The sequence below is a fragment of the Microcaecilia unicolor genome, chromosome 2 (genome assembly GCF_901765095.1).
Source record: "Microcaecilia unicolor chromosome 2, aMicUni1.1, whole genome shotgun sequence".
In the NCBI taxonomy this organism is placed as follows: Eukaryota; Metazoa; Chordata; class Amphibia; order Gymnophiona; family Siphonopidae; genus Microcaecilia; species Microcaecilia unicolor.
In genome coordinates this window covers 243,542,700-243,557,718 of record NC_044032.1, presented here as the reverse complement: position 1 = coordinate 243,557,718, position 15,019 = coordinate 243,542,700, and the positions used below count along the sequence as shown (strand labels likewise).

Genomic DNA, 15,019 nt, shown 5'->3' with positions numbered 1-15,019 from the left:
CTTCCTCCATGTCCGGCGCTGACTGCGGAGTTGGGGGCGATTCAGCAACCCACCGGAACTGTGAGGAGCGAGACGCCATGCGAGGGACCAACTCTGCAACATACACTGTGCTCCGAGGAGATTCCCCGTGAGAAAATGGAGATAAATCTAGAATTGATTTGGCGATGCTGAACAAAATGGACAAGACATTACAAAAGACTTCAGGTGAGGTAGTTACCTGTAATTCTAAAATGGAAGAATTAAAAATAACTGTTGAATCGGTAAAGCAAGATCTGGCTATAAAAGTTACCAAGGTGCAACAGGAAGTAGAAATGCTTCAAAAGTTCAGAGACGTTGCGATATAAAGATAATACAGAGTCTCGTCGAAGGATTGAAATATTAGAAAATTATAATCGACGATTAAATATCAGGTGCTTAAATTTTCCTAAAATCTCAAGCTGTACTCCATTGGATATTTTTAAGAGATATTTAACCGAAAATTTGAAATTTCCTCAAGAAGCGATACCGCCTATAAATAAATTGTATTATATTCCTAGCGCAAAAAAGGAAGGAGAGAATATGTCATCAAAAGATTTAAATTTAGAAAACCTTTCAGATTTGTTGGAACATTCGTTAGACGAGAACTCTGAAAGAGCTACTCTTATTGTCTCATTAATATTTGAACAAGATCTTAATGCTATAATGAAGATGTACTTTAAAAATAATAAAACCCTCTTTGGAGGTGGAAAAGTTTGGATCTACCCTGACGTCACAAAACAAACTCAGCAAAGGAGGAAGATTTTTCTAGCAATGAGAAAGAGAACTGTGGAGTTGGGGGGTTCTTTTCTATTGGCTTACCCATGTAAATGTATAGTAAGGCTGAATAATACTAAATATATATTTTATTCACCAGAACAGCTAAAATCTTTTCTAGATTCGAAGCAAGTATGAAATAACAACAGAATTGTAATGTCAGGGAACGCTGTATTGTTTATTATATTGATTTTCCTTAATAATCTTCTCATTTAAAACGCCCCCCCCCCCCTAGGCTTTTTGGGGTCTAAGGAAGCCTCTAAATATGATATACTTATTTTTCCATTATATTACTTAGAAATTGAGACCATGTATAATTGTTTGTAAAAGATTGTTGGAAATAAGTTTAAAAATGTTTCCTTTAACTATGGCTGTATCTCTGAGACAAGAGATTCTTGATCTCAATTATAAAAATTAATAAATAAATAAATAAATAAATAAAAATAAAAAACAAATAGGAGGAACTATTTTTTCACTCAACGAATAGTTAAACTCTGGAATTCATTGCCGGAAGATGTGGTAACAGTGGCTAGTATATCTGGGTTTAAAAAAGGTTTGGACAAGTTCCTGGAGGAAACGTCCATAGTCTACTATTGAGACAGACATGAGGAAGCCACTGCTTGCCCTGGGATTGGTAGCATGGAATGTTGCCACTATTTGTGTTTCTGACAGGTACTTGTGACCTGGATTGGCCACTGTTGGAAACAGGATACTGGGCAAGATGGACCATTTGTCTGACCCAGTATGGCTATTCTTATGTTCTTATAAAATGAGGCAAAAATGGCAGATCTGCATGAATACACACACACCAGTTTATAGAATAGTGCCTACGTGTTTCCATGGGGATCTGCAAAGGAGGCACGGCCATGGGAGGGGTGTACCCTTAAAATGCACGTCGTGTTATAGAATTTGGGGGATCAACACTCAACTTGCATGCTAGGATTTACACCTGGTTTCAGTAGGTGTAATTCCAAATGCCTAAAGTTGAGCATAAATCCTGGCACTATGTGCTATTCCATAAAGAGCACTGATCCCGAAATTGCCATTATGGAATACCGTTCAGCGCCGATTTTTTTCTAGCACCAAATTTTGAACACCATTTATAGAATTTCCCCCTTATTGTGTGTTTTTACAGGTAGGCCTACACATCGGCAGAGTCTGGGTGAAGTGTGGGCAGGACACTCACATGCATAGCTTATAGAATACTATGTTAAATGCATATCTCCAGCATTGAGACACAAGCATTTAAATCAGAAAAGGTACAGAGAAGGTCGATGAAAGTGATAAAGGAGATGTGATGACTTCCCTATGAGGAAATGCTAAAGTGGCTAGGGCTCTTCAGCCTGGAAAAGAGATGACTGAGATGGGATATGATACAGGTCTACAAAATACTGAGTGCAGTGGAATGGGTAGATGTGAATCATAAGTACATAAGTATTGCCATACTGGGAAAGAACAAAGGTCCATCGAGCCCAGCATCCTGTTTCCAACAGTGGCCAATCCAGGTCACAAATACCCGGCAAGATCCCAAATATGTACAAAACATTTTATACTGCTTATCCCAGAAATAGTGGATTTTCCCGAAGTCCATTTAATAACGGTCTATGGACTTTTCCTTTAGGAAGCCATCCAAACCTTTTTTTAAACTCCGCTAAGCTAACCGCCTTTACCACATTCTCTGGCAACGAATTCCAGAGTTTAATTACACACTGAGTGAAGAAAACTTTTCTCCGATTCGTTTTAAATTTACTACATTGTAGCTTCATCGCATGCCCCCTAGTCCTAGTATTTTTGGAAAGCGTGAACAGACGCTTCACATCTACCCGTTCAACTCCACTCATTATTTTATAGACCTCTATCATATCCCCCCTCAGCCGCCTTTTCTCCAAGCTGAAGAACCCTAGCCGCTTTAGCCTTTCCTCATAGGGAAGTCCTCCCATCCCCTTTATCATTTTCGTCGCCCTTCTCTGCACCTTTTCTAATTCCACTATATCTTTTTTGAGATGCAGCGACCAGAATTGAACACAATATTCAAGGTGCCGTCGCACCATGGAGCAATACAAAGGCATTATAACATCCTCATTTTTGTTTTCCATTTCTTTCCTAATAATACCTAACATTCTATTTGCTTTCTTAGCCGCAGCAGCAAACTGAGCAGAAGGTTTCAACGTATCATCAACGACAACACCTAGATCCCTTTCTTGGTCCGTGACTCCTAACGTGGAACCTTGCATGACATAGCTATAATTCGGGTTCCTCTTTCCCACATGCATCACTTTACACTTGTTCACATTAAATGTCATCTGCCATTTAGAGCTTGTTTACTCTTTCCAAAAATACTAGGACTAGGAGGCACACAATGAAGCTACAAAGTAGTAAATTTAAAACAAATCAGAGAAAATATTTTTTCACTAAATGTGTAATTAAACTCTGGAATTTGTTTCCAGAGAATATGGTAAAAGTAGTTATCTTAGCAGGGTTTAAAAAAGGTTTAAATAATTTCCTAAAAAAAAGTCCATAAGCCATTATTAAGATGGACTTGGGGAAAATCCACTGCTTATCCTAGGATAAGCAACATAAAATTTATTTTACTGTTTTGGGATCTTGCCAGTCACTTGTGATCTGGATTGGCTACTGTAGGAAACAGGATACTTCTGTCTCTCCCAGTATGGCAACGCTTATGTTCTCATGTTCTTATCAATTCTATGGCTAGTGTACGTGCTCATGTGTAATAGCATAGGCATGTATTTACCCAGTATACTAGAATTCTGTAAAGGAAATTAGGTGCCAAAAAAGCATTGTTACAGACTTGCCCTCCATGAGGGTGAGAGGGTATCGAGTTTTAGGTTCCAACAGCATGCCTGTTTAGAGCAAATGCATGTGAGCACTGACATAAGCCACAGAGGTGGATTAGGGAAGTATTCTCTAATTCATGCACGTTTGTGCCCCACCCATACTCCACCCAAACTCTGCAAAACAGCAAAAGTAGAGGCTGACAAATGTGCAAACCAATAGGGAGATAATATCAAGAAACAGTTTATTCAGACTATTCATATCAAGGACCTGACATGGTCCGTGTTTCGGCGCCAAAGCGCCTGCCTCAGGGGTCACAAACAACTTTCTCTGTGAAGAAGCTGATTGGCTTGAATAAATCCTTTATGTATACACGTGGTTATACAAATGTGGTTTGCACATTTGTCAGCCTCTACTTTTGCTGTTTTGCTTTGATTCTCCATGGAGGCTCCTCCTGTTTTCTTGGATTTGCTCTTCACCACCCAAACTCTGCCCATGTGAACACTCACCTGCAAAATATGCTCCATAGAAGATTGGTAGCTGGAATATGGCCATTTATGCACAAATGTATTCACTTACACATATAAATAACTAGGGGGCCCTTTTACTAAGGTGCACCAAAAAATGGCCTGTGCTGTTGTAGGCGCGAGTATTGGATGCGCACAGGTCCATTTTTCAGCACGCCTGCAAAAAAGGCCTATTTTTGGCCAAAAATGGACACGCAGTAAAATAAATATTGGCGTGCGTCCATTTTGGTCCTGAGACTTTACCGCCACCCATTGACTTAGCGGTAAGGTGTCACGAGTTAAGCAGGCGGTAATTGTCAGCACGTTAACACTTCCGATTACCACCTGGTTAGCGCCACGTGGTAGGAAATAAAAGATATTTTCTGCCGCGTGTATCGGACACATGTAAAAAATGGAATTACCACCCGGGGCATGCAGTAGCCAGGCAGTAGTCCCAAATTGACGCATGTTGGACGCGCCTTAGTAAAAGGGCCCCTTGAATACTGGCATTTACACATGTATTTGCCATTGATTATAGGCAGTTCCTTATAGAATTACTCCCAAAATGGACTCCTGAAGAGAACAAAGGGATGATATGACAAGGTTTCCTCTGAACCCGTGTCCTCTGCTTTTTAGATCTTGATGTCAGAGCCTGGTAAGCTTCTACAGAAGGTGAAGGTGTGGCTCCAAGAGTACTGGAACGTTACAGACCTCATCTCCATTCTTCTCTTCTCCGTTGGGATGGTGCTTCGCCTGCAGGAGCAGCCGTTCAGTAGCTATGGTCGAGTTATTTACTGTGTTAACATTATCTACTGGTATATTCGTCTGCTGGACATCTTCGGCGTGAACAAATACCTGGGCCCCTATGTTATGATGATTGGGAAAATGGTGAGATTGATTTTATTACTCCTTCCATCCCTCAAAAGGTCCAAAACCCATACAAAGAGTTCCTTTGTGAGGGCTTTTGCCAGTTCAGGTACAGAATGGGCTGTGGCCCATGGTATTCAAAGGGACTTATCCATAGTATCAGCAACTATACAGATAAATCCCCTGTTAATTTTCAGCAGCAAACTAGGAAATAGTGCTGCAGAAAATTTTCTTCAGACCACTCCAGCACTATAGGCCAGATTCTATATAAGGCGCATAAAAAATCCGAGCATTAAACATTTCCACCTAAGCGTATTCTGTAAACGGAGCCTAGGTTCAGGCACCAAATATAGAATACACGTAGTTGATATCCCAGTGCTTAAAACTACGCGCCTCCATTTCCACCAACAAAAACGTGGCGTAAATCCCTGTGCATAGATTTACATACACTGCCCATATTCTATAACTACATGCATAAATTTTGGAATGCCCGCGAAATGAACATTTCGCCATCCGTACCCATGCCCCTTTTGAACTACGTGCATTAGAATTTAGGCGCAGTTCATTACAGAATACGCTTAGTGAATTGTGCGCTTAAATTCTAATTATTACCAATTAGTGATTACTATTGCTTATTAAGTGCTGTTATCAACGCTGATTAGCTTGTTAAGCCAATTAAGTTCCATGCGTTGTTATAGAGTATGCCTGGAATTTGGCACATTTCTCTAAGTGCGCTATATAGAATCCATGGTTAAATGTACAGTAAGGGATGCTTTAAGGGCTTTCACCCAGGTATACGGATAGCAGTGATATTCATCCTCTATCCATATTGCTTGGCAGTTTAAGGGACCCTTTTACTAAGCTACGTAGGCACCTACGTATTCCCAACATGCGTCAATTTGGCATTATTGTGTGGCCTAGGTGGTAATTTCATTGTTTTTATGTGTGTCCACTACACGTGCCAGAAATTAACTTTTATTTTCTGGCGCGCAGCACTACCAGGCAGTAAAAGGCATTCTATGCATGTAGACCATTACCACCCGGTTAATGCATGAGACCTTAACACTAAGTCAATGAGTGGCAGTAAGGACTCAGACCCAAAATGGACATGCACCAATTTTCATTTTGCCACACGTCCGTTTTCGGCCAAAACTTTAAAAAGGCATTTTTTTTAAACGTACACCTTAGTAAAAGGACCCCTAAGTTAGGCCAGAAAAAATGCTGTCCTAGCTTAAATCACTTTGCTATAATGGTCAGTGGCTACTATCACTTTAGACATTGGTGGCAAACACTGTCTGCATATATTCGGTGCCACCCCTTATCTGGGTAGCAATCCTGAATATAGGGGGGCCTTTTACTAAAGTGTGCTGAAATCTGTGCTTAACATGTCCAAACAAGGGGCTTTCCCATGTTCCAAGCTCAGGTTTAACTTGGCACAATTTAAGGCATTTAAAAAAATATTTCAGGTCGTGCTCTAATGTTCGCCTAGTATGCAATACCTAGAAGAAGTTAACATAGGAGCTATAATGACTCCTATTTAAGAGGTGGTAAGTGCTCTCATGTTAACTCCGCATTAGCCAGATAATGCGCACTAATGAGATGGTAGCTGGTTAATACTTCCCTGGCAAAATGGCCACCAAAATGGAGGAACAACAAAAAACCACAATGATAGTCACAGGACAAATGAAGATGAGTAGGGCTATAGACGGATCTTATAACACATGCTCATACACTGATGAGTACACAAAGTATGTTTATGGAAAGATCAGCTAGGACCTGACACAGAACCGTGTTTCGGCATAAAAGCCTGCCTCAGGGGTCTGAAAATTGGTAAATACAGACAATGTAAAGTTAAAACATTAATAACAAAGGATACATGTACATACTACACAATATATAAACATAAACATTAAAAACATATAATGGAAACTGCAATATATAAGAACATCTTTAACAAACAGATTCAAATAACAATCATTAGCAAATCCACCTCAATTATAAATAAAATGGACAATGAAAAAAAGGATTAATAAAAATAAATGTAATAAAAAGCTCTCGATATAACATATTTATACATGGCGTTATTGACAAGATACAAATCTACTAATCTGCTGATGTACAAAATTGGAAACTGTATCTTCCTTTACCACAAAATGGAAAGCTTATCACTGGATTTGCTTGTTACAAATATGTGTCAGTCGCTGGCTGCTCTTTCTCATTGCTCGCTGCCAGCGAAGAAATGCTGTTTTAAAAGGTACGGGGGGGGGGTCTCAATTTTTATTAAAATGAAGGTGGGGCAGCGGCAGGCCCCTTGTTTGTTCCTGGCCCAGTTTTGTCTCTCGGCAACCCTGCAGACAAGTAGTGGGTAATGCAGTAGACTATAAACCAAGGGATACAGGTTTAAATACTACTGTAACTCTTATTAATTTTTTTTCTGGGGCTCCCTCCAGGAAAGGGGATGGGACTTGATATACTGCCTTTCTGTGGTTGCAATCAAAGCGGTTTACATATTATATATAGGTCCTTATGCTGTAGCAGAGGCAATGGAGGGTTAAGTGACTTGCCCAGAGTCACAAGGAACCGTAGAGGGAATCAAACCCAGTTCACCAGGATCAAAGCCTGCTGCACTAGCCACTAGGCTACTTCTAAATATATGGCACAAGCCAGAAGGCTGTTGATATGGTGTACATTCAGATACAGTAGGTATTTTTCTGGTCCTGGGGGAATCACATTTACAAAAAAAGAATTACATTGGGATTTGAGCATGTGTCCCATGGTTTACAGTCCACTGCACTTACATAGTAACATAGTAACATAGTAGATGACGGCAGAAAAAGACCTGCACGGTCCATCCAGTCTGCCCAAGAAGATAAATTCATATGTGCTACTTTTTTATTTGTACTGTCCTCTTCAGTGCACAGACCGTATAAGTCTGGCCAGCCCTATCCCCGCCTCCCAACCACCAACCCCGCCTCCCAACCACCAGCTCTGGCACAGACCATATAAGTCTGCCCAGCACTATCCCTGCCTCCCACCACCGGCTCTGGCACAGACCGTATAAGTCTGCTCAGCACTATCCCCGCCGCCCAACCACCAGCCCCGGCACAGACCGTAAAAGTCTGCCCAGCACTAGTCCCGCCTCCCAACCACCAGCCCCAGCACAGACTGTATATGTCTGCCCAGCACTAGCCCCGCCTCCCAACCACCAGCTCTGCCACCCATTCTAGGCTAAGCTCCTGAGGATCCCTTCCTTCTGCACAGGATTCCTTTATGTTTATCCCACGCATGTTTGAATTCCGTTACCGTTTTCATCTCCACCACCTCCCGCGGGAGGGCATTCCAAGCATCCACCACCCTCTCCGTGAAAAAATACTTCCTGACATTCTTCTTGAGTCTGCCCCCCTTCAATCTCATTTCATGCCCTCTCGTTCTACCGCCTTCCCATCTCCGGAAAAGGTTCGTTTGCGGATTAATACCTTTCAAATATTTGAACGTCTGTATCATATCACCCCTGTTCCTCCTTTCCTCCAGGGTATACATGTTCAGGTCCGCAAGTCTCTCCTCATACGTCTTGTAACGCAAATCCCATACCATCCTTGTAGCTTTTCTTTGCACCGCTTCAATTCTTTTTACATTCTTAGCAAGATACGGCCTCCAAAACTGAACACAATACTCCAGGTGGGGCCTCACCAACGACTTGTACAGGGGCATCAACACCTCTTTTCTTCTGCTGGTCACGCCTCTCCCTATACAGCCTAGCAACCTTCTAGCTATGGCCACCGCCTTGTCACACTGTTTCATCGCCTTCAGATCCTCAGATACTATCACCCCAAGATCCCTCTCCCCTTCCGTACCTAGCAGACTCTCACCGCCTAACACATACGCCTCTCTTGGATTTCTACTCCCTAAGTGCATCACTTTGCATTTCTTCGCATTGAATTTTAATTGCCAAACCTTAGACCATTCTTCTAGCTTCCACAGATCCTTTTTCATGTTTTCCACTCCCTCCGGGGTGTCCACTATGTTACAAATCTTAGTATCATCCGCAAATAGGCAAACGTTACCTTCTAACCCTTCGGCAATGTCACTCACAAATATATTAAACAGAATCAGCCCCAGCACCGATCCCTGAGGCACTCCACTACTCACCTTTCCCTCCTCCGAGCGAACTCCATTCACCACCACCCTCTGGCGCCTGTCTGTCAACCAGTTCCTAATCCAGTTCACCACTTTGGGTCCTATCTTCAGCCCAACCAGTTTATTTAAGAGCCTCCTGTGGGGAACCATGTCAAAAGTCTTGCTGAAATCTAAGTAGATTACGTCTATAGCACGTCCACGGTTCAATTCTCCAGTCACCCAATCAAAGAATTCAATGAGATTCGTTTGGCACAATTTCCCTTTGGTAAAACCATGTTGTCTCAGATCTTGCAACTCATTTTCTTCCAGGAAATTCACTATCCTTTCCTTCAGCATCGCTTCCATTACTTTTCCAATAATCAAAGTGAGGCTTACCAGCCTATAGTTTCCAGCTTCTTCCCTATCACCACTTTTGTGAAGAGGGACCACCTCCGCCGTTCTCCAATCCCTCGGAACCTCTCCCATTTCTAAGGATTTATTAAACAAATCGAGGACCCGCCAGAACCTCTCTGAGCTCCCTCAATATCCTGGGGTGGATCCCATCCGATCCCATGGCTTTGTCCACCTTTAGTTTTTCTAGTTGTTGATACACACTCTCTTCTTGTGCTCTGAAGGGACATCTGTGTGGCAATTTTCTACGACTGCTGCTAAACAGACATCCCTGTGCGTAGTTTTCCCCTGTTTATAATTTAAGCATTTCAGTTTGTAAAATGGTTCTTGAGGATGGTTGTCTCCAGCTTCCTACTACTATTTATCATTTCTATAGCGCTACAAGGCATATGCAGCGCTGTACACCATACACAAAAGACAGTCCCTGCTCAAAGAGCTTACAATCTAGGTAAAGACGACCTTCTGGATGTATTTCCTGTTCAAGAATATCTGTGAGATGGACGAGGGTTTGGTTTTTTTTTTAGATGTTATGGGTAGGACATCTCAATTCTGACTTGGACGTTTTTTCGAAAATACACCTCCACATAGTGCAATTGCTGAATGTTGATACAGTTATAGATAATGAAATTGCATCCCTGACTCCAGACATTGTGTCCGATTTCTCAAACCCTATAATGCAGACTAATCCTATATGATTATTGTGGTATAGATCACCACATTTAAGCTATGCAAAACATCAGAGGCTATCACATCATAAATGCTTGCCATGTAAACTGAGGGAGGATCCATAGTTTTACTGTCTGTAGATACAGTCTTAAAAAAACAATCTGTCTGTAGATCTTTGTCAGCGTGATAGTTTTTGCCAAGAGCTTATCAAATACATAAATCAGGCCTCTGGAATATACTCACTTCTAACTACATCGCTGAAACATGGCGTCAAAGCAAGACCAAGGCATAGCTTAAGTGGAATGTTTGATTCTTTTTTTTACAAGAGTTGTGACAATCTTTTGCCTGTTCTAAGAGACAGAAAAAAAAAACCCCATGTATTAGCTCGATTCAATTTTGCTCTGCTGTGTCACTCTTAGATATATTCCCAACTCGCTTTGATGTTCTCGACTATGCCAATTTTCCTACTCTGCAGAACATCGGGCCTGTCTTTTACACTCCTCATGAAGCATGGCAGCCACAGTCTTCGGATAATGCCTAGATTTCTCTGCAAAAGAAGGAGTTTCTATTACCCTTAACCAGGAAGTATTAGGAGAGTTTATGTTCGCTGCATTTCGTTGGAATGTTTCTTGATCCCACTTTAAGAGTTTCTCCTTCTGCACTCTCATTGCAACTGTGACAGTATTCTCAAATAGGCCATAGAACGTGTAATGTCACAAGCAAATGAAGCATTAGAGCAGGAAGCAGAAATGTTTACAGCAACACTGTCAGTATCAAGTTTGTCCACAAGTATTACGATTTCTGATTCCACATCAGGAGATGTTAGTGCCTGCGACGAAGAAGATGAGAGGCATTCCATTTGTCTGGTCTCAAACTGCTCCACTTGAAAGCAACAGGGCAACTAGTGATAAACAAGAAAAACAAGTAGTGCCACTGGCCAACAGGGCTCACAATAAGATAATGAAGTATATTATGGAACCAACTCCATGTACAGAAGAATTTGATCCACTTCGATGATGGGGGCAACAGAGTGACAGATTTCCTATATGTTCTGCCCTCTCACTGGATGATTGGCATGCAGTTTAAACCAGGGTACACATAGACGGTCGGTAGCCCAACTGTTTGGCGAGGCTAAAGGGGGCGGAGCTTACCTCCATACGCTCCATGGCAGCGATGTCAATGAAGAAAAAGACTACAGGCTCGCCGCCAGCTTCTCCCTTCTCTCTGCACACACTGTCCCGCCGTCGCGGAAACAAGAAATGCATCACCACAGAAGGCAGGATACTGTGTGCAGAGAGAAGGGAGAAGCTGGCGGCAAGCCTGTAGTCTTTTTCTTCATTGACGTCACTGCCACAGAAATAAAAGGTCAAAATGCATGGGGCAGGGGGCGGGCTTCATCGCAAACGGAAGTCCACAATTGGGCTAGGGAGGCTTAGCCTCCCCAAGCCTCTTTATACAGGACGCCTATGAGGGTATAGAACTTGACTGTAAGAAGACTCGGAACTCTTGAACCAAGATCTTCTTTAATTCAGTGATCAAACAAGAAAAAAAAAGCTGGACAAGAGTTTTTGCCTTGCAAACTGGAAGTCTGTTCTCAACCAGTTCTCTGTCTCTCCATGTAAGAGGGAAGCTGGAAGGAGTTCAACAACATGCTGAGATTAATACTGTTTATACTTTTACGCTGGTAGAATCTTAATAGAGTCACAGTAGCTTGAAAGGATCATACAACAGAATACAGCATGTGCAGTTTCCATTCATAGAGGAGATATGCTGCAGACTAACTCTCAAGACCCGATAGAGAGAGAAAGGGGGGGACAACTTCCCCATCAAGATTAGAGAACAAGGCAAGCCAATAGAAAGTCCCATAAGACACAGGGAACTCAATAACTTCAGTGTGAACTGCTCGGATGATCATGCACGTAAAGATTACAGCCTAATGTTTACTGTTGAACCCGCCACCTCTTATGTGTCATGTCACAACTGACCAGAGTCCAAAGACATCTAGCCCCACATAGGTGAACAGCAGTTTGAAACTGAGCTGGTCTGCTAACAAAGCTGCCATTCTTTGTTGTTATTGCTTGCCCCATAGTCTTTGACATTTGACACTGGTGAATTTCAGAAGTAATGCTATATTATGTTCCCACAATCCATTATCCTGTAGCTCTGATAGCTCCCTCTTTGAGATGTCATTACTTGATGTTTAACTTGCTCATGGTAATGATGCAAAGCAAGGTTGATATATGATGCCTTCCTTGGACAATCATAGGATTCTTCTCACTCCTCTGTCATGGAGAAGTAGCCTAGTGGTTAGTGCAGTGGACCTTGATCCTGGGGAACTGAGTTCGATTCCCACTGCAGCTCCTTGTGACTCTGGGCAAGTCACTTAACCCTCCGTTGCCCCTGGTACAAAATAAGTACCTGAATATATATAAACCGCTTTGAATGTAGTTGGAAAAACCTCAGAAATGTGGTATATCAAGTCCCATTTCCCTTTCCCTCTCTAGTTCTGCTTGGGTGAAGCAGCCCCCTACTCTCAGCAGGCCTTCCTTGTCAGTGAAAGGGTTCAACTTCAGAAGTAGGCTACTCTTTGGAAGGTTAACGCCTTTACTAATGCATTTGAATTCTTCTGCATGTGTTTCTTGTTGTATGCAACGTAGGATGGTACTCTACTCAAATAATCTCACTTACTGAGAGAGGCTTTGTACAGATGTGCCAGTAGTGACATGCTGAGTCTTTCATCAGCTGACTGATGAGATGAGGATGAAATTTGGATAAGGTGCACTATGGCTCTTCTGAGTATTACCCAACTTGAGAAACGAGAAAAACGGTGAGCTCCCAAGTTGCTTTCAGGCACAATGTTAGTGGTAAGAACGGTCATCTCTGGATGGATCTCTGTGTCAGGGTCTGTAAGCTCAAAGGAGTTCTCCATAGGTGGGGATGTGTGGCCGGGTTTTAGAAGGAAATCTGGGCCTGATAACCATGTGGTTCCCATTAGATGGGATGCTGGTACAGGTCTGGTGGCACAGTCTGCTGGAATTTGGATAGTTGGCACGTAACGTTACCGTTCCGATTGTGTTGACTTCTGTATACCTCAACTCTGTTGCTGACGTACATATAAAATCTCCTGCTTTGGTTGTAGATGAAGCCCAGGACAACTATAATATTAGTGTAAAAATTGACTGTGTCTAGTGTCCATTTCACTTAGTATCATCTCTTCTATCTGTTGTCTGTTTTATCATTCCCACCTTAAGTATTTCCCTTATCCCTTATTTGTCCTGTTTGTCTGTCCTGATTAGATTGTAAGCTATGTCAAGCAGGGACTGTCTTCAAGTTTACAACGCTGTGTATGTCTAGTAGCACTATAGAAATGATAAATAGTAGTAGTAGTAGTACTGCAAGCACTGCTGCACATGATTCTAAGCACGGAATGGTATGATTGGCTTGTGGTGCCAACTTGACTTTACCAAAGATGAATCCCACATGAGACAGCCCATCTGTAGCTTTCAAGTAGGCCACAGCAGCTATGGCTTTTTCAGAAGCGTCTGAGAAGATTCAGATCTCTTTATGACAGGCAGTGCTTAGTGCTGCAGGGATGTAAGTGCTTGGGATGTGCAGTTGTTTAAGAGTAAAAACATAAGAATGGCCACACTGGGTTAAACCAATAATCCATCTAGCCCAGTATCCTGCTTTCAACAGTGGCCAATCCAGGTCACAAGTACCTGGCAGAAACCCAAATAGTAGCAACATTCCATGCTACCAATCCCAGGGCAAGCAATGGCTTCCCACATATCTATTTCAAAGAGTCTTTAGAGAATCTTTCCATTTCTCCCATTCTTATCACATTTCTGATAGCAGTGGGACACCCACTCATCAGTACTTTGGGAAAGCGTCCTTAATAGCGATCTTACTTGAATGGTGACAGGAGCCGCAAACCCCAATGGATTGTAAAGACTATTGACTGTGGACAATACACATCTGCGTGTGTATGATTTCTCTTGGCTGGAGACTTGAAAGGTAAAAATGTCTCTTTTTAGGTCCCAATGTAATCCAAGGCTTCTCTGAAGCAGAGAGGTATCTACTCTTAGATCTAAATCCTTTAAATCTTTGGCATGATCCTTGACAGGAAATGCTCTCATTACCTCTGGACTGTTGGCAGTGATTTTATAAAGTATCAGATTAGCCTCTGCCAGAATTGCTTGTGTTCTTTTTAACAAGTCAATGACTTTTCCTACGAAAGGTAAGGACTTCAAACCATTGTTAACATAAAAGTCTTTTTCAATGAAGCATCTGGCATCCATGCCATATTCTCTTCTTCTTGGGCTGTCCTTCTAAGCCCGCAGGTTACTAAAGATGCAAACTCTCATTCTGTGTTCCACAATCTTCTGGTTGATGTTGTTGTCCTGGTACCACAGGAATCTCAGATAGTATCTGTAGTCTGGGTGTATGACAAAACAGTAGAACATTTGCTGGATATCTGCTGTTATGGCAATGGTTTCCTTTCCGACATGAACCATTATCTAGCAGGTTCTGAATGAATGTTATAAAGTGCTGTTTTGTTTCTGGTTTCCTTCTTAGAGTCTTCTGCAACAAAGTGAGTCGAGAGAGACCTTCTCTATGTTATTAGGAAGTTGTGATCTGGGCATCCAAAATGGTAGAGGAGCTACCCATCTTCTACTGAAAGAGTTGGTGTGTCATCATCCTTAGTGACTTGGAACATTGAATTCCCTAGATGTTCTCCTAAATCTGGTGGAGAGGTGTTCTGACAGATCGTGGAGCCAGGGTCTGGTTCTTCTCAGCTGAAAACCTCCTTTACATTCAATTGATTATAACATGGCTTGAACAAGGTGGTGCACCCATTCTCCAAGACA

The 15,019-nt window shown here is 42.1% G+C and overlaps 1 protein-coding gene across 1 annotated transcript in view; it reads left to right on the top strand.

The window, feature by feature from the left end:
- TRPM3 (transient receptor potential cation channel subfamily M member 3) overlaps nt 1–15,019 on the top strand; it is a 714,222-nt gene that overhangs the window by 647,176 nt on the left and 52,027 nt on the right. Inside the window, exon 21 of the mRNA XM_030193857.1 lies at nt 4,728–4,979. Coding sequence (XP_030049717.1) covers nt 4,728–4,979 — 252 coding nt within the window. The remainder of the gene's footprint in view (nt 1–4,727; nt 4,980–15,019) is intronic.